This window comes from Coregonus lavaretus, assembly GCF_964263955.1.
Source record: "Coregonus lavaretus genome assembly, chromosome: 23".
NCBI classification, from domain to species: Eukaryota; Metazoa; Chordata; class Actinopteri; order Salmoniformes; family Salmonidae; genus Coregonus; species Coregonus lavaretus.
Genome location: NC_140010.1, coordinates 13757512 through 13777604, shown reverse-complemented (window position 1 = coordinate 13777604; position 20093 = coordinate 13757512). Strand labels below are relative to the sequence as shown.

Genomic DNA, 20093 nt, shown 5'->3' with positions numbered 1-20093 from the left:
CTATCCTGACACAAACCCAATCTCAACCCGGGGGGGGGGGGCACACTATGATATCTCCTGCCTTTATCACTCGTCACCAGAGGACACTACACCCTAGTATAACAACCCCATTCATTTTCTTGTTTATGTCCGTTCACTGTCTGCCATCATCATTCCACTATCCATAACTGCTACTTTTGCTCAATGCAAACACTGCTGCTGCTACGTGTGCAAGTGTCTCTCTGACCGGGCTGAGTGGCAGGGCTGGGGGTCTGTGCAGTGTGGCATCACCATCACTGGCTGCAGGGTAATTTATTGTGGGAGCTAAGTGTTTCCATTTGCAGCAAGAGCCACTAAAAACAGTCTCACTGAAGGTTTCTGGGGGGCCCACTCGTAAAAGTACTGATGCGGTGTGAGCTGGCTCCCAGCCTGACAACCTGTTTGGGGAGCAGTATAGATGTGATTTTAATGAATACATAATCCAGTCATCACAAAAAGACCCCGTCCCTAGCTCCTAACTCTTTGCCAAAGGCAGGCTACACTCCTGACCATTGTGTTTTCATTCAGCAGACACAAGAGAAGTGTGAGGCGTTTTTAGGGTAGGTTTCAGAAAGAAAACAAGAAGATATTTATTTGGGAAATGGTTTCCAATTCACTGTAACTCTTGCATAATCTGAAAGAGTAGAAATGAGGATGGGGCAGATATTTTATATCAAATAAGGAACCCAAAATTGGAATGAAATAGAGAAAGAATGGGCCTCCCGAGTGGCGCAGTGGTCTAAGGCACTGCATCGCAGTGCTTGAGGTGTCACTACAGACCTGGGTTCAATCCCAGGCTGTGTCACTCAGGAGGCAGCGCACAAGTGGCCATGTGTCGTCTGGGTTAGGGGAGGGTTTGGACTGGGGATGCTTTACTTGGCTCATCGCGCACTAGCGACTCATTGTGGCTGACTTCGGCCGCCTGCAGGCTGACTTCGGTCGTCAGTTGAACGGTGTTCCCTCCGGCACACAAAATTGGAGAGAAAAAGGGGGTAAATTAAAAAAATTAAAAATAAAGAGAAAGAACAGTGTCAAATTGGGGGTTGATTTCTTTGCTTACAATATGAGGGTTACTCAATAAGAAGCACATTGACAAATCTAGTTCAGAGTGAAGCATCGGTTTTAACATATCTACTCTGTAAAGTTTCACAAATCGATCACAACAAAATAGTGAAGACTTTACATACAGCTTCAATATAAATAGGACACCAGGCCCAAGTACTGAAACTTCAGGAGGTCTAACAATTGTCTATCAATTAACAACTGCAGCCCAACATTCCCTTGTATAAGCAACTCACTGCTGCCCTCTTCTGAATCTACAGCCAACAAGTGTCATGATCATACATAACTGAGACGCCACTCATTAGGATACTATTTCAAAGGAAATCTACCCATTATCAGTCCTTCAAAAACAATGATTAACTTTCCCTATATTCAATCATGAACAGTGGCACAGTTCCTTGAGAACAATTAGAATATTGTATGTTGTAAGATGTTTACTGAGTAAATATTAAATAATGGTTACCAATCCCACATTGGTTTACATTTTACATTATACATTATAGTCATTTAGCAGACGCTCTTATCCAGAGCGACTTACAGTTAGTGAGTGCATACATATTTTTTTTATTTTTCATACTGGCCCCCCGTGGGAATTGAACCCATAACCCTGGCGTTGCAAACGCCATGCTCTACCAACTGAGCTACATCCTACTCAGCTAAAACCTACCTGTCACTACATAGTGCAAGTCAATTGAAGTTAGTTAATTATCTAAAAAATTGTGATCTATATGCAAGACAGAGGACACAATTATTTCAGCTGTTCAATACAGTAGGCCTGTGCTGTCCACACACCCATGCTTATGAAGCAGTAGACCTTCATTGGAGTTGCTTCAGAAAGACCAGACCATGGTTGGAGTTGACTTTGGCCAGGGCGACTCGCAGTTAACTCCCTCTAGCAGAGATGAGAGGAGTCACTCTGAATAAAGAGAAACGGAAATCCAACAAAGTGCACCTCCGTCTGAAGACCAAAGAAAAGATAACAATAACAAGTGCAAGAGGCATATGATATCATTCTGTCTCTCAGCGTCTGGGAAAGTACCACATTAATAGTCAAACAGAGGGCATCTTCTGATGGGATTGCAATGGGAAGTCAAATTAATTTGAAGTCAAATCCTCAGCAACAACAACAGGTACACAAACAGAACTCAAACTCTTGTACCTACTTTTATCACATCAATCATTGAAGCCAACTTGGCTATGGAGGAATATTATAAAAATGGATTGAAAACACATAAAATGCAATTAACATACTGTAAGTGTACAGCAAATGTTTTGTAAAACTTGTACACCACAATCGACTTTCAACCAAAGCCTTTCTAATAGAAAGGGAATCCATTCCGCCCCCCCAAGTTGTACTCAACCACCCTCCAGGAACTTTTCCTCCCAGTTCTAACATTAACCAACAGGCCTGATTTCCTGAAACTGGAGCGTCCCTCTGCGTGGGGAAACGAACGCATCAGCAGCGACACCTGCACCAGTAGGAGACCAGCCAGGACGTGAGTCAAGAGTCTAACCATTACAGACACACAGACATACTCTAATAGTGTAGTGCTACACAGGAATAAAATAATATAGTGTATTTCTCTCATTTCCAATTAGAGACCTTAGACTCCATTCTCAAAATGAATCACATTGATGAATATAAACATCAAAATCCTTACCCACATTGATAGTTTATTTTGCATGATAAACCGAAAAACTGTCAGTGAATATTTTCATTATTTTACATTTACCAACACTGAAAACAGTTATTATATTACTGATGCAATCTGTAGCAATATTGCCAAGGTAACCTAAAGACAAAACCATGGTAAATAACTAAGGATGTCATGAGAGATGTCTTGAGCACTTTTTACAGAAAGCAAAAACAATCCACCTCAAAGCCGGAGGGGAAATGACAACTCTGACTTGGTATAACAATCACATGGCTCCTTATTTTGGAGAGCAGAGAGCAACCCACATGTGCCCTGACAGAATCCCACAGCCTTTGTGAAGCTCTTTCCAAGAACTTGATTGATTGGCCTTCAATTGAGACACGCTCCTTGTTGGAGAGAACAACCTCACCACAGGGACTATCTAGTAAACAGACTTGGAAGTCTAGGCCTGCATGGTGTCTCCATACCATCTGCTAGGAAGGCAACGCCGGATCTCATGCATCTGTGGTCAGACCAGACCGACACCACTTCCTTCTATAGGAAGGCTACTCCGAAAACACGCCAGTACGTGTTCACTCTCTCCCTTCCTCGCCTTTTTATAGAGGCTAGGAATTCACATAACCATGTGGTATGCTTCTGGAGTTTGGGACATCGGGACTCCCAAATGAATGGAACTGTTTATTGCTCAAATCAACAAAGAAAGAAACAGTCTCCAGTTTACCATCACCATCTTTGATCAGACTAAAAGAAGTGTTTGGTATAACCCCCTTTTCTCTGGCAACACTTTTCTTGTCATGTAACTCTTATGACAAGTGTTCATTCTCAATTTATGACATCTTTAGTGTAGGATCACATCCCAGTGATGGACCCGGGCTGAGACATTTGAGAGGTCGTCAGTCTTCTTTACAAACCAGTTTAGCAGTTCAGCTTCTTCCTGAGTCATTATTGAAAGCACCGCCACCCCATCGCCTGCTGCCAAATCGGATTAATCTGGGCTCTTGGCTCCTGGTGGTCCCCTATCTCGTGAAAGCTAGCGGCCCCTGCCCGCAGCCACGACAAGGGTGGTGTGCGTATGTGTGTGTGAGAGAGAGCCCCGGCCACAACAGGGGTGGTGAGCAGATGACAAACTAACTCCTGGTGCCAACAGGATGTTATAACAACAGGCCTGTTTACTCTGCACTCACTTTCATTCAAAAGGCCAGGGACCGACTCGCAAGGAGCACTTTCAATAGTAAATAGCTTCCACTTCCATCTCGTTTGCCATTGTTTTGCCATTTTCCGTGCCAACTTGTCACATGTGAACCTTGTTATTATTGGGTGTTACCTTGCTTTGCCTTTCTCTGAGTGTTGTTTTATTGCCTGTTTTGTTTTCTATTCATTATCATTCTTAAATTAATAAAAGGGAACTACACTGAACAAAAATATAAACGCAACATGCAACAATTTCAAAGATGTTACTGAGTTATAGTTTATATGAGGAAATCAGTCAATTTTAATATATTCATTAGGCTCTAATCTATGGATTTCACATGACTGGGAATACAGATATGCAACTGTTGGTCACAGATACCTTAAAAAAATTTAAAAGTAGGGGCGTGGATAAGAAAGCCAGTCAGTATGTGGTGTGACCACCATTTCCTCGTGCAGTGTGACATCTCTTTCGCATAGAGTTGATCAGGCTATTAATTGTGGCCTGTGGAACATTGTCCCACTCCTCTTCAATGGCTGTGTGAAGTTGCTGGATATTGGCAGGAACTGGAACACGCTGTCGTACAAGCCGATTCAGAGCATCCCAAACACGCTCAATGGGTGACATGTCTGGTGAGTATGCAGACCAGGGACATTTTCAACTTCCAGAGATTATGTACAGATCCTTGCGACATGGGGCCGTGCATTATCATGCTGAAACATGGGGTGATGGCGGCGGATGAATGGCATGATAATGGGCCTCAGGATCTTGTCACGGTATCTCTGTGTATTCAAATTGCCATTGATAAAATGCAATTGTGTTCATTGTCTGTAGCTTTTGCCTGCCCATACCATAACCCCACCATGGGGCACTCTGTTCACAACGTTGACATCAGCAAACCGCTCGCCCACACGACGTCATACACGCCACCTGCCCGGTACAGTTGAAACCGGGATTCATCTGTGAAGAGCACTCTTTTCCAGCATTGCCAGTGGCCATCGAAGGTGAGCATTTGCCCAATGAAGTCAGTTACAACGCCGAACTGCAGTCTGTGCAGATATTCTTCGGTTGTGCAAACCCACAGTTTCATCAGCTGTCCCGGTGGCTGGTCTCAGACGATACCGCAGGTGAAAAAGACGGATGTGGACGTCCTGGGCTGGCGTGGTTACACGTGGTCTGCAGTTGTTCTCTAAAACGATGTTGGAGGCGGCTTATGGTAGAGAAAATAACATTGTATTCTCTGGTAACAGCTCTGGTGGACATTCCTGCAGTCAGCATGCCAATTGCACGCTCCCTCAAAACTTGAGACATTTGTGGTATTGTGTTGTGACAAAACTGCACATTTTAGAGCAGCCTTTTCTTGTCCCCAGCACAAGGTGCACCTGTGTAATGATCAAACTGTTTAATCAGCTTCTTGATATGCCACACCTGTCAGGTGGATGGATTATCTTGGCAAAGGAGAAATGCTCACTAACAGGGATGTAAACAAATTTGCGCACAAAATTTGAGAGAAATAAGCTTTTTGTGCGCATGGAAAATTTCTAGGATCTTTTATTTCAGCTTATGAAACATGGGACCAACGGTTAACATGTTGCATTTAGATTTTTGTTCAGTGTATATTGGCTTTTATAAACTGGGCAGGTTGTATTGTACTACTTAAAGCCAATCGTCTGTCTTCTATGTAAACATATTTTATTGGATAATTACGCGCCACTCAAATACTTCCTCTGCTCTCTACAGTACATTAGCATGAAATGTACGGAGAAAAGCATTATTTACCAGATATTGAGTTTAAATAACAGTTTATCGCAAGTTCACATATGAAACGAGACAATAAATAAATTCCAGTACAACATAGAGTACACTACAGCATCAAAATATGCGAGTCATTAATAGACACATAAGATTATACAGATATTCCTAAATCCAGTGACAATGTTAGAGAAATAACCTATTGTGAGTTGCTGCCTGCTTTTTCTAGTACGGTACATTATGGAATAGGAATTGACTTCGAGTAGGAGCTCTGTACAGTATTCTGTGTGTTTCAAGCGACACAGTTCCAAGGGACTTTGCTACATGTTACATACCCACTGCAAACCTGGATTATAATGCAGTGATCCCACTCGATGCATCGCTTACTCAGCAGCAACATGGGGACATGCAACAGGTGGAGCTGGAGGGAAACCATGTGCATGGAGGGAGGGGATGGCTTCACTGACACCTACACCTGAAAAATAAGAAGGAAAAAACACATGACAATCGTTCCTCACCGTGATTTAAGTACATCAGAAACCATGGTATACATGTGTGACAGAGACCATTCTGTCTGTCCAACCCAGGGATTCCATCTCCCGTCAACAACAACCAGGTTTGGATCTATTCCTGGTTTGTCAGTGCTAAAAGGACGATATCTCCACAAAGTGCTGATGGGAGTGAACACTTCCTCACCTTGATGTAAATGCCATCTAGTGGACTGGTCGGTAATTACCACATTGAGAGGAACATCGATTTCTATATTTTACACGTTACAATGAGGTAAGGGTGTATGACTACACCTGAGGCTAAGACATAACTTCACGTGTTACAACCAAGCAGACGGTAAAATCTGGTTTCAATGGTTATGGAACCTCAAATATAGGAGGTACAGTACAACAACTATCTTAGAGAATACATTTGTCGTAAGGCAATGGCAACTCACAGTGCATTTCTGCATTGCATTGTAAGTGAGCCGGTTGGCTGGCTGACTGGTGTGTGAGTTACAGCAGTCTCTTCATGCGGCAGGTGTGTTTGTCTATGTGCATGGTGGCCCGGTCTGTAGAGGTGGTCAGAACATCCAGGGCCTCGTCTTGCCTCTCCAGCTCTGTCTCAGCCTCCAGAGCCAGGTTTTTCAGCTGCATCAGCATCTGAGAGAGTAGGGAGAGAGACATATAGGCACACACACATACATACATTTGATTTAGCTTGTGGTTCGCACTTCTGGATCCATTTTGTTCCATTTTACAGGGCAAAGTAAATCAAGCGCAGCTCAAGTATTTGACATATGTATTTGACCTAGGTCTGTGGGAGTAATCTTGTTTCTTGTTGTGGGGGAAAAAGTGTCTTCTCTAGGCGTTATGTCCTGAGAGGAGAGGGAGTGAGTCAGTCAGTGGAAAAGACGGGGGAGATGAGCAGAGAGGAGGAATAACACTTTTTTCTCAGTCATAATTCTTCTTCCACTGCCTGCTGGGGCCAAGAAGACAGAATGAATGAAAACTATCTATCATAACTGTATTTACGTCGCTAGTTCAAGACACAATCTCCATGTGAAACAATATCAATGTGACTAGTATACGATACTCAAGCACATGGTGGTTTTACAGAGATCTCCTCTGGTCATCGATAACAAACAAGTCAATTAAATGTTATTTAAACTTTCTGTGTGTTCAGGGAATTCTGCAACTCCATCTCCAAGCTCCAACAACTGTGTACATAATGGTCAATGGAACAACTAAAATAAACTGCGTTGTGCCAAGCAAAACCTTATAAACATTCCCTCCAAACCCCACCACCGTGGTTTCTAAACTAATATTATCCTACACATTATCACACACACCCATTGACATGTCAGTTTTCAACTGCCAGTAAGTGTTGACACACAGCAACAATGTGCACAGGACCTTTAACTCAATCCTACTGCTTAAGTTCAATATCATCACACCACTGCTTGAAAATTAGGTTTGTTTGGGTGTATTAACATAAACAGTCAGATTTGTTAGTAAAATACACACAAGTTTAAAAAAAAAAGTAGGCTAATAACCTCAGTAAACTGACGAAAGGTGAGGTGTGGTGACTCGTAGGAATTTGTTTAGGACATAAAGAACTGTAAATATTTAACTGATTTGAACAATAAACCAACTGATAATCTGTATCAAATATCTTTTGACAAAAGGGGCTATTTGCTATACACTTGGGTAGGAAATAAGGTTGAAAGTGGCTCTCAACGAGGGGCTCTCACTATAGGTTCTAATCATCAGGGTTGGGTGTGTCAAAAAGTGTACTATTGTACCACTTGAGAAAGTGGTAGGCTTTGTAGTTAAGACTTACCATTAAGACTTATCAGCACTACATAGTAATCCACTGATAGAGAAAGAATACACAACCCTGAATTGTACACAGACTAATTGAGAAAAACGTCACTTACATGATCGATTTGTTTGTAAAATGATTATATATAAAACTATATTGAGATACAATCGTATTGAGACCATTCTGAAGTGGTCAATACTTAACTTGTAATACGTAACTAACTATTCTGTTGTAAACGCAGTTTCCACAAAAGGCTCATTCAATCTCAGCTTCATTCAGCTTTATAGAATTGCTTATGGGACAGTAAAAAACATCCAAGTCTGGAGAGACTGTAGCCTATGTTTCAGGAGGATTATGAAAATGACAACATACTTGTAACGGTTCACCAACCAATTACATGTGGTCTTAGATATACACAAAATGTTGTGTTTCGAAGAGGTTTAACATGGAATACACCATTCTGAGCAACTTATAATAATGTGTTAAATGAAAAATAATTGACTGCATTTGCGTCACTGTTTATGTCTTGCGACCATAGACCATGCATGGAGCTCACCCTGTTCAACATTATGAGGCTTTGAATGGAAATACTTTATACACTGTCTGACCAGAGACGTCTGACCAAATAACTGGCCATGTATCTTTCCCTCTCTCTCTTAAACCCATTGGAGTTTGGATTGTGGTCTCACCGACTTACATATAAAATATAATTTGAAAAATCTAAGTCATTAGTGAATCTCTGGTTTGGAATGGAAATATAGCATTTATCTTCCCATGATTTCCATAGGCAAAGTTATGCTTGTTCTTTAAAACCTGCTATTGAAATGGCATACATTTACTGAAACATAACATGGTTATTCAATCACGCATTTCCTCTACATACAAAACAGGTGTCTACAGGACAGGTATTAAGCAGAAAGAGACAATGTAAAGGCAGTATACAGTGGGGAAAAAAAGTATTTAGTCAGCCACCAATTGTGCAAGTTCTCCCACTTAAAAAGATGAGAGAGGCCTGTAATTTTCATCATAGGTACACGTCAACTATGACAGACAAAATGAGAAAAGAAAATCCAGAAAATCACATTGTAGGATTTTTAATGAATTTATTTGCAAATTATGGTGGAAAATAAGTATTTGGTCAATAACAAAAGTTTCTCAATACTTTGTTATATACCCTTTGTTGGCAATGACACAGGTCAAACGTTTTCTGTAAGTCTTCACAAGGTTTTCACACACTGTTGCTGGTATTTTGGCCCATTGCTCCATGCAGATCTCCTCTAGAGCAGTGATGTTTTTGGGGCTGTCGCTGGGCAACACGGACTTTCAACTCCCTCCAAAGATTTTCTATGGGGTTGAGATCTGGAGACTGGCTAGGCCACTCCAGGACCTTGAAATGCTTCTTACGAAGCCACTCCTTCGTTGCCCGGGCGGTGTGTTTGGGATCATTGTCATGCTGAAAGACCCAGCTAAGTTTCATCTTCAATGCCCTTGCTGGTTTTCACTCAAAATCTCACGATACATGGCCCCATTCATTCTTTCCTTTACACGGATCAGTCGTCCTGGTCCCTTTGCAGAAAAACAGCCCCAAAGCATGATGTTTCCACCCCCATGCTTCACAGTAGGTATGGTGTTCTTTGGATGCAACTCAGCATTCTTTGTCCTCCAAACACGACGAGTTGAGTTTTTACCAAAAAGTTCTATTTTAGTTTCATCTGACCATATGACATTCTCCCAATCCTCTTCTGGATCATCCAAATGCACTCAAGCAAACTTCAGACGGGCCTGGACATATACTGGCTTAAGCAGGGGGACACGTCTGGCACTGCAGGATTTTAGTCCCTGGCGGCGTAGTGTGTTACTGATGGTAGGCTTTGTTACTTTGGTCCCAGCTCTCTGCAGGTCATTCACTAGGTCCCCCCGTGTGGTTCTGGGATTTTTGCTCACTGTTCTTGTGATCATTTTGACCCCACAGGGTGAGATCTTGCGTGGAGCCCCAGATCGAGGGAGATTATCAGTGGTCTTGTATGTCTTCCATTTCCTAATAATTGCTCCTACAGTTGATTTCTTCAAACCAAGCTGCTTACCTATTGCAGATTCAGTCTTCCCAGCCTGGTGCAGGTCTACAATTTTGTTTCTGGTGTCCTTTGACAGCTCTTTGGTCTTGGCCATAGTGTAGTTTGGAATGTGACTGTTTGAGGTTGTGGACAGGTGTCTTTTATACTGATAACAAGTTCAAACAGGTGCCATTAATACAGGTAACGAGTGGAGGACAGAGGAGCCTCTTAAAGAAGAAGTTACAGGTCTGTGAGAGCCAGAAATCTTGCTTGTTTGTAGGTGACCAAATACTTATTTTCCACCATAATTTGCAAATAAATTCATAAAAAATCCTACAATGTGATTTTCTGGATTTTTTTTTCTCATTTTGTCTGTCATAATTGGCATGTACCTATGATTAAAATTACAGGCCTCTCCCATCTTTTTAAGTGGGAGAACTTGCACAATTGGTGGCTGACTAAATACTTTTTTTCCCCACTGTAACTTTAGACTGTTATAGGATTAGGTTTCTGTAGGATCACATGCTTTAGTATACAGAAGGAGAGAAATTAGAAGCCAGATTCAGATCTCTCACCTGTCGGAGCTCCTGAACCTCAGCCTGAGTTACCTCTGGCTTAAGGACATGCAAATGCACCTGGGAAAGCTCTCCTGCTGGGACCGTCCTGGGGACCTCCGTCTCCTGGTACTGCTGCAAGCCTGCTGCCACAGGAGGGGGACAGAGATACAGTGAGAAGGCAACTCAAACAAACAAATGATCATCTTATGAGCATAACAGTATTCCCATGATAATGTAAAGGGGAAAGCTCATAACATAAAAACTGCAAAATTGTGTAATAAATCTATAATCTAGAGCAGGGGTCAACATAGTTATAAATAATTTGTGAACAGCTAATTGCCCGCAAGAATCCCAAACAGATAAAGGTGGTCCTCTGTAGCTCAATTGGTAGAGCATGGCGCTTGTAACACCAGGGTAGTGGGTTCGATCACCGGGACCACCCATATGTAAAAATGTATGCACGCATGACTGTAAGTCGCTTTGGATAAAAGCGTCTGCTAAATGGCATAAAAATAAAAATAAAGTATTTGACAAACACGGAATCATTTAAAACCTTGATTCCATTGGGATACGACCACATATGCCTCTAGTTATGCGTGGGAATACTTGGGAACATATTTCCTAAATTAAAATACACTTTGAGCTGATATCGTGGGGATTTTACAGTCTTATGTCAAACAACAAAAAGTACATAATTTCTTATCAGAAAACTGGGGGCGCCAAATAAAATCACCCGCAGACCGAATTTGGCCCGCAGGCCGCCTATTCGGGAACCCTGATCTAGAGTGTATAATGAGATTTGAGCCTCAAGAGAGCCTAAAGCAATTTCAAAGATGTATACTGAGCTATTGCTAAAATACATAGACCTTTACTGCCACTTGGTGGTCAAACAAACCAATGCACAAACAGTGCAAAATAAACAAAGAAGAACACCTGCCTGTGACTTTAGAGGTAAAATCCACACTTCTTACCTGCATTCCATATTGAACCTTGATCCTGGTCAACTGGGGTCGTGGCTGGGGTCGTCTTAAAGGCAGAGTACTCACTCGTGTACTCCACCTTCCTCTTATACTGCATCTCTAGCACAGACATGGCCTCCGGCATTTTAGCCGACAGGAGTCGGAAGCATATGTCTGGCTTCCCTATGAACCTCTGCCTCACACTGATCTCATAAGGGTTGTGAACCCGGATGTCATCCACCTCGTCCCTCTCAAAGCGGTGGAGGAGCACATAGTTTGTGTCTCGGACTTCTAATGAGGAGACCATCACCATCAAGCAGCCAGGCTTCAGGTCCGAGTCCCCACCTCTGGAAACGATGGCTGGTATGCTGGTGATCACTCTGTGCTTGCCTGTTGCTGTTCCCTTACAAGCGGACTCTCTGGCAGCATGCTCAGCCTTGGCATCCTGCTGACTCTTCCAGGGTAATTTGCCAAAAGGCCACCAAGGGGGAGACTCCAGTTCAGCCAGTAGCCTACGGAGAGAATGGTGACAGAAGTTGGATTATCGCTATCCAATCTCAATTCTTTAACTACTACTATAGATTAACCAATGACATGTAAATAGAAAGGCATCAAAACCTCCGACAATATCCATGGCTAGGTACAATATTTGAAAACATAAAAACAGTTGAATGACAAGGTCCAGATATAGAATACAATAACAAGATCCTCCTTACTTGTCTGCCACGCCCAGATTAGAGTCGATCTTGTCCAGGCCCTGCATAACGTTATCAAACTGCTCTCCCTGGTGGTGGAGGACATTTCCTGTGTCCTCTAGCCGTCTCTGAGCCCCTACCACCAGGTTAATCAGCTCCCTCCTCTTGGTGGGCTGTGCCTCAACCCCCTGGACCTCAGTAGAGGGGGACAACAACCTCTCCCTCCAGAAATGCTCCAGGACATTGTAGACCACCACCCGGTTGGGCCTCAGCGAGCCAAACCAGTGCTTGAGATTCCCCTGCTCCAACACAGTCAGAGTGCTGAAGATGAAGCTGGACGACTCCATCTTGATCTCGATGATCCTGGTGAGGCGGAAACCGACCAGGTTCTCTTTGCTCGGGTCTGAGGTGAAGCGCAGCATGGTGCGGGTCAGGGACAGGGTCCCGGCCTCCCAGCGCTTCTCGCTGTTGATGTAGTAGGAGCCTGGCCAGCTGTGGATGGGGATGTCTCGGTTTGGGCTTGTCATCTTGGCTTGGCTTCAGATGCTCACTTAGGTAAAGAGGGGTGAACATAAATTCAGATGTCATATTATAAATAACATAGAATATTTGAATCAAGGTCAAGATGTTAATCGAGATTAAAGATTAGACCCTAAAGCTTTGGAACTACTACAGTGAGGGAAAAAAGTATTTGATCCCCTGCTGATTTTGTACGTTTGCCCACTGACAAAGAAATGATCAGTCTATAATTTTAATGGTAGGTTTATTTGAACAGTGAGAGACAGAATAACAACAAAAAAATCCAGAAAAACTAAAATGTCAAAAATGTTATAAATTGATTTGCATTTTAATGAGGTAAATAAGTATTTGACCCCCTCTCAATCAGAAAGATTTCTGGCTCCCAGGTGTCTTTTATACAGGTAACGAGCTGAGATTAGGAGCACACTCTTAAAGGGAGTGCTCCTAATCTCAGCTTGTTACCTGAATAAAAGACACCTGTCCACAGAAGCAATCAATCAATCAGATTCCAAACTCTCCACCATGGCCAAGAACAAAGAGCTCTCCAAGGATGTCAGGGACAAGATTGTAGACCTACACAGGGCTGGAATGGGCTACAAGACCATCGCCAAGCAGCTTGGTGAGAAGGTGACAACAGTTGGTGTGATTATTCGCAAATGGAAGAAACACAAAATAACTGTCAATCTCCCTCGGCCTGGGGCTCCATGCAAGATCTCACCTCGTGGAGTTGCAATGATCATGAGAACCGTGAGGAATCAGCCCAGAACTACACCGGAGGATCTTGTCAATGATCTCAAGGCAGCTGGGACCATAGTCACCAAGAAAACAATTGGTAACACACTACGCCGTGAAGGACTGAAATCCTGCAGCGCCTGCAAGGTCCCCCTGCTCAAGAAAGCACATATACAGGGCCGTCTGAAGTTTGCCAATGAACATCTGAATGATTCAGAGGAGAACTGGGTGAAAGTGTTGTGGTCAGATGAGACCAAAATCGAGCTCTTTGGCATCAACTCAACTCGCCATGTTTGAAGGAGGAGGAATGCTGCCTATGACCCCAAGAACACCATCCCCACCGTCAAACATGGAGGTGGAAACATTATGCTTTGGGGGTGTTTTTCTGCTAAGGGGACAGGATAACTTCTCCGCATCAAAGGGGCGATGGACGGGGCCATGTACCGTCAAATCTGGCTCGAAACCTTAATGATTTGGAGAAGATCTGCAAAGAGGAGTGGAACAAAATCCCTCCTGAGATGTGTGCAAACCTGGTGGCCAACTACAAGAAACGTCTGACCTCTGATTGCCAACAAGGGTTTTGCCACCAAGTACTAAGTCATGTTTTGCAGAGGGGTCAAATACTTATTTCACTCATTAAAATGCAAATCAATTTATAACATTTTTGACATGCGTTTTTCTGGATTATTTTGTTATTCTGTCTCTCACTGTTCAAATAAACCTACCATTAAAATTATAGACTGATCATTTCTTTGTCAGTGGGCAAACGTACAAAGTCAGCAGGGGATCAAATACTTTTTTCCCTGACTGTAGCTAGGTATTTTGCTAGGTATTTCAAGTAGCTAGCTAGATGTCATTGTAATCAAGGTATTTTGGACTAGCTATTAGCTATTACTGTAGGGCAGTAACGTTACAGCTAGAAACATGTTACCGTGTACTAGCTAACGTTACTTTGTTAGTGCCACTATGTATACGCTAAGCTTGCTAGCTGGCTAGAAAAACATACATAATCATAATAAGCCAGGAAGCTATCTAACGTTAGCTAGCTATCCAGCTAGAAGCCCTCTTCATAAGCTTACCTCTAAAATAAAATGAAATGTATTTTTGCATTGAATTACATTCGTGTTCAAACTAAAGAGTAGCTGCAACCAAACAAAATAGCTAGCGACCAGTCAACATGTTTTTGTTTACTTTTTACATACCTGGCACGTGCGCTCCTGCAGGGTTATTCCTTTTCCAGGAAATCAGTAGCAACAGTTCTGTAATGTTGGGTAAGGGGAGAATATTATCGATTGTGCAAAAGCTAGCAGTCATTATTCGAGTAGTTGCTCTGTATGGAAACTGTGAATATATATATATATATATATATTTATTTATTAATGTGTCAGTTTAATAATTCGTAAAATTAAATAGACAGCTGTTCGCAGGCGACTGATTTGTTTAGGAAGTGGAGCAACGTCAGGTTCTCAGTACAGACATGTTTACAGTCCGTCTAGAAACAATGATCCTGCTACGTAAATGTGTAAATTAACATGTCTAATTTCGTTGCTTACATGTACTACATAAATTGTATTTTTAAGACGACGTTGAATTAGCAGACAATGCCCAAGATGTTTCCGTACAATGTCAAAAAAAATTAAACAAAATGTAGCTACGCAATTAATATTGGGCGTGTGCATCGATAAATGTGTTCCCCTGCAATCCAAACTGAAAATCATAGTCTGTGAAATAGAAAGCTATTTTTAGGCTCGAATGAACGAACCAGCCCCTCCACATTTTCGACTTATCTTTGTACTGCAAATCCCAAAATAATTGTCTGTGAAATTATCTGATATAATTTGTGCTGCAGTTATGAACCCATTTTAAAGTTGTTTTCACATAATGTATATATTTTTCCCCTTGCAGATGACACTCCGGTTCCTGTTGCAAACAGTAATGTGAAAGAATACAACGCAAACCCAAAGCAAATTATTCCATTCAAGGAATTTATTCACTACTGGAAAGAATACATCCAAAAGGATGTCTATCTGAAGGATTGGCACATGTCAAGGTATTGAATTCACTGGTATGTTGCCTCTGAAGAGCAGCAGGCCAATGATTTGAAAGTGTTTTAGTTTGTAAAACAGAGCTGGGCTTTACAGAAGAGTGGCTAGAAAAAAAGCCATTACTTAAAGAAAAAAATAAGCAAACACGTTTGGTGTTCGCCAAAAGGCATATGGGAGACTCCCCAAACATATGAAAGAAGTGACTCTGGTCAGATGAGACTAAAATTGAGCTTTTTGGCCATCAAGGAAAACGGTATGTCTGGCGCAAACACAACACCTCTCATCACCCCGAGAACACCATCCCCACAGTGAAGCATGGTGGTGGCAGCATCATGCTGTGGGGATGTTTTTCCATCGGTAGGGACTGGGAAACTGGTCAGAATTGAAGGAATGATGGATGGCGCTAAATCCTGGGAAATTCTTGAGGGAAACCTGTTACAGTCTTCCAGAGATTTGAGACTGGGACAGAGGTTCACCTTCCAGCAGGACACTGACCCTAAGCATACTGCTAAAAGCAACACTCGAGTGGTTTAAGGGGAAACATTTAAATGTCTTGGAATGGCCTAGTCAAAGCCCAGACCTCAATCCAATTGAGAATATGTGGTATGACTTAAAGATTGCTGTACACCAGCGGAACCCATCCAACTCGAAGGAGCTGGAGCAGTTTTGCCTTGAAGAATGGGCAAAAATCACAGTGGCTAGATGTGCCAAGCTTATAGAGACATACCCCAAGAGACTTGCAGCTGTAATTGCTGCAAAAGGAGGCTCTACAAAGTATTGACTTTGGGGGGGGGTGAATTGTTATGCACGCTCAAGTTCTGGTTTTGTGTCTTATTTCTTGTTTGTTTCACAATAACAAATATTTTGCATCTTCAAAGTGTTAGGCATGTTGTGTAACTCAAATGATACAAACCCCCCAAAAATCAATTGTAATTCAAGGTTGTAAGGCAACAAAATAGGAAAAATGCCAAGGGGTGTGAATAATTTCGCAAGTGACTGTATAAGCTTATCTGATTCATCTGGCTAATTTTGAACTGTAAGTAACCCCACTTTAATCTCATAATCCTGCAGGAAGACACCATCTATCAACCATAGCTGGCTGAATGGCTGCAATGTGGACATTGTGGCAGTTTCTTCAAAACGAGCTGTCTGCTGTCCAGAGGGAGACTTGCCAGGTATATTGAACACTTGGAGATACTGTATGACAAAATATGTATTTTTAAAAGCTGTGTTGTCTGTAGTACCTACACCCCCCCCCCCCAGGTCATCATGAAGTCTTGCTCTGGGATTGACTACAGGGAGTTTGCCTCTTTCCTAAAGGTCATCGCTGACAACCGCATGTCTTTCTTGAGCTCTTGCTCTGGAAACACCTCCTCAAATTACCCCCAGCATCTTTCAGAGACCTTGACCACGTTAGGACCTCACCACGCTGCCTTTGACCTGCAGATGGTGGCTCACATTCTAGAATGCATGCTCTGCAACAAAGACTTTAAGAGACTGGACCATTCAACTCTGAGCTCACAACCTGAAAGTTTACTGCAGCAGATTAAAAATAAACCATATACTCCACTAGAGGGCAGCACTCCCTTTACCAGGAGTAGGACACTCAGAATCCCTTTCTGAGCATTTATCAATTCATTTGGTTGATAAGCCTTTGGTTTCAGAGGTAGGTAGCCCAAATGACTTGCCTGATGTCTTGAAATACATAAGTTTATGGATGTTTTGTGTGAATGAGATGATAAAATGACAAACATCCATACTTTGTGTCCTTGTATGTTTATTACACCAGAGATACATAAAGTAATATTCTGACAATGGCTAGTAAATGGTGGTGCACAACTGGCAAACAGCATAGTCTCAAGGAAAACAGGCAAATTATAATTTCAGGAACTAAAGCAATTTCAATACTGCAAACAAAGTAAAATGTATGTCAGACATGGTTGCTAGTGGTACCAGTGAAATACTGTACTAGGTGGACCCTATCCATGTAGAAATTATATGGCTCTTTTGAACATATGTGCGTTTCATATTGTTGGGGTCAATAAATACCTCTATCCTCATTTGGCTTTAGAGTCTTTGGGCCACCAGTCTGGCACGGAGGCCTCCAGAGTCACTGTGGTGTCCTCAGATGCCTTGAGTGTCAGTGGCTCTTTAGCGTGAGCCAGGCGGATCAGGCTCAGGCCCAGCTCTCCAACCCCGGCCCTGTGCTTCCCGGCTGGCTTGCCAGACTGGGTCTGTAGCGATACTCCTTCCTCCAGGCCTTCAGCTGGTGCTGACATGCGTACAGGCATCAGACGCTTTCGCACCACCCCAGTGTGATGAGTCCTGGCGGTCAGCTCCTGGCCGATGTAACAGCCCTTACTGAAGCTGATGCCCTGCATGTAGACCAGGTTGGACTCCAGAGGAAGAGCCACCCCAGGAGGAAGGTCCTTCACCCCCTCAGGAAGTCCTAGGAGAAACGGGTAGATAGAAACATAGTGTGCTTACAGGAATAACTTGAATCCAACAGCCCTGCTAGCCATATTCCATACCGTATGCTGCAGCCAACTGTTCTATCGTATATGGCATGACAACAACCCAGTAGTTGACCCTATACAGCCAGAGTTGGCTACAGCACATAGTATTACATGAGGCAAGCAAACCATTTCCACCACTTAAACCTCTTGTTGGCTGGTCCTACCTATTGCATAGCGGTGCCTGTGGTACTCTTCTGAGTCGCCTTGCTGACACGATGGAATAATTTCCAGAGGATCGACTTTGTTGTCCACCACCAACCTCCAGCCCATGGCTTCAGTTCTCGGATCTTCCTCCCACATCAGAGCTTTTTCTGGGGCAGTGAGACCTGGCTTGGGCCTCTCCTGGCCTGGGGCTGTTCCCTGAGGCAACACAGCCCATAGAGAAAGCTCTGGACAGAGGCTGATCTTCACCTGCCGGCGGATTTTGTACACCTTCAAATGTTTCAAAATGAAGTCCTTTATGGTGGTGTCACACTCGACCAGAACACCACAACCCGCTTCGGCTTCTTTCAACCTAAATAACAATAAAAGAAAGAATGTCAGGTTGGGGGTACTTCAAATGTATATAATGCCTGAGTTTCTAGTAACTAATTGAAACAGTCTAACTGCTGCACAGTAACTTTCATGTGAAACTTAGTAGTTAGATAAGCAAGCCACGCCCACAATTGAGGTTATGGCTAGCCTGACTGTAAACAAGATGTAGCTGTTACAATAAGGCATTAGTTGAGTGCATTTTAGCCATGTAACCTTACCTGTATATGATAATGTCATATAGTGTCCTTCCTTGAACGTTCAGCATGTGCGCATACAACACGTTCTGTTCCTCTTCTACAAAGAGCTCCATGTCATTGGTTACAATACCTTGAAGAAACGATCTTGTATCTTGCCCTTGAACTTTTAGTAAGGTCCTGTGTGGAAGATGATAGCAAACATACTGTCCCAATTCATTCTTACGTGCTTCCTGACTGTAGTTCTTGATCCATCCTGCTGGGCCCCAAGCACCTGTCCACTGGTACCGGCGTTCGGAACATTTTCTAGCATTGAAATTGCGTGAGTAGAGTCGAAGTAAAGCGTTTGGACCAACCGCGGCCCTAGCGAAAAAACCCAATCCCAGACTGTGCATTGTTTGGTAAGTGTGCGAAGAACAGCAACTGGACATTTAAATAAAATGCGTTAAATAAGTCCGAGACAAGACGTTTCAGTTGACAGCTTGATAACAATCTCCATTTTGAATCCCACAATTCACTGCGTGCCTTTTACGTCATGACGATGGGTGCGTTCCAGAAGATTCGTGTGTTCAGAGCACTGAGGTAGTAAGAACTGGATGTCTGCCCGCCCGTTGTTTTCAAGGTAATCAACTCACGTTCTCATACGCCGATTCATGGACTGTCTTCTAGACAGTGTACAAACCATTAGGAACACCTGCTCTTTCCATGACAGACTAACCAGGTGAATCCAGGTGAAAGCTATGATCCCTTTTGAAGTCACCTGTTACTTCCACTTCAATCAATGTAGATGAAGGGGAGGAGACAGGTAAAGAAGGATTTGTAAGCCTTGAGACAACTGAGACATTGCTTTTCAGTGCTGTCAACGCTCACGCATTTGACGCGCTTCACACACCCACCCCTATTATTTCTCAGGCATTGAAAAAAGTACTGTGAATAGCGGCAGATTGGTGCGCGTTTGTAAAGAAACACCCCTCATGATTAGAGTGGAGCAGACAGCCACAGGCAGACTGGACAGGCGTGTTTGTTATCTGCTGAACTAAGTTTATGAACTCAACTGTCAAAAGAGCAGTAAGGCAACTTGTAGCTCTGTTTTGTACACATAATTGTCAACAAATTAATGCTTCCTTTTGACAGCAAATGACAATATAGCCCAGTGCCTAGAGTAAGATGATGTAATTGTTTTACAAATCAGCCTCAACCACCTGAAGATTGATATTCATTAGACTTATCATGAATGTCGAGTAATTTGTAGAAACCCTCAGTATTTGTAAACATATATCAGGGGTGGCCAACCCTCTT

At 42.8% G+C, this 20093-nt stretch overlaps 2 protein-coding genes across 4 annotated transcripts; both read right to left on the bottom strand.

The window, feature by feature from the left end:
- Nucleotides 1-5465: 5465 nt before the first annotated feature.
- On the bottom strand, nucleotides 5466-14828 carry LOC311099121 (synaptosomal-associated protein 47-like). Of its 3 annotated transcripts, none has more exons than XM_084139773.1 (6): nucleotides 14708-14828; nucleotides 12276-12804; nucleotides 11572-12071; nucleotides 10619-10740; nucleotides 6623-6827; nucleotides 5466-6151 (listed from the first exon to the last, which is right to left on the bottom strand). In XM_084139773.1, exons 2-5 carry the CDS (start codon nucleotides 12779-12781, stop codon nucleotides 6681-6683), a joined length of 1275 nt encoding a protein of 424 aa, XP_083995899.1. In that variant the 5' UTR covers nucleotides 12782-12804; nucleotides 14708-14828; the 3' UTR covers nucleotides 5466-6151; nucleotides 6623-6680. The 3 variants fall into 3 exon arrangements, with proteins under 3 accessions (XP_083995899.1, XP_083995897.1, XP_083995898.1); XM_084139771.1 differs by having other exon boundaries at nucleotides 5712-6151; nucleotides 10619-10743; nucleotides 14708-14787; XM_084139772.1 differs by lacking the exon at nucleotides 14708-14828 and adding an exon at nucleotides 14585-14674 and having other exon boundaries at nucleotides 5712-6151; nucleotides 10619-10743.
- A 2485-nt stretch (nucleotides 14829-17313) lies between these two features.
- Nucleotides 17314-19583, bottom strand: iba57 (iron-sulfur cluster assembly factor IBA57). The gene is made up of 3 exons (XM_084188069.1): nucleotides 18819-19583; nucleotides 18231-18580; nucleotides 17314-17999 (listed from the first exon to the last, which is right to left on the bottom strand). Exons 1-3 carry the CDS (start codon nucleotides 19223-19225, stop codon nucleotides 17608-17610), a joined length of 1149 nt encoding a protein of 382 aa, XP_084044195.1. The 5' UTR covers nucleotides 19226-19583; the 3' UTR covers nucleotides 17314-17607.
- Nucleotides 19584-20093: the final 510 nt, after the last annotated feature.

Coding starts and splice junctions, on each gene's coding strand:
- LOC311099121 (XM_084139771.1), bottom strand. CDS start 12,781: ATGACAAGCCCAAACCGAGACATCCCCATCCACAGCTGGCCAGGCTCC. Junction 10,744..11,571: donor AGGTTCAATATGGAATGCAG/GTAAGAAGTGTG, acceptor CTCCTGTGGCAG/CAGGCTTGCAGCAGTACCAG. Junction 6,828..10,618: donor AGGTTCAGGAGCTCCGACAG/GTGAGAGATCTG, acceptor CTACTCTCTCAG/ATGCTGATGCAGCTGAAAAA.
- iba57 (XM_084188069.1), bottom strand. CDS start 19,225: ATGTCCAGTTGCTGTTCTTCGCACACTTACCAAACAATGCACAGTCTG. Junction 18,581..18,818: donor TATGACATTATCATATACAG/GTAAGGTTACAT, acceptor ATTGTTATTTAG/GTTGAAAGAAGCCGAAGCGG. Junction 18,000..18,230: donor CAGGCACCGCTATGCAATAG/GTAGGACCAGCC, acceptor CGTTTCTCCTAG/GACTTCCTGAGGGGGTGAAG.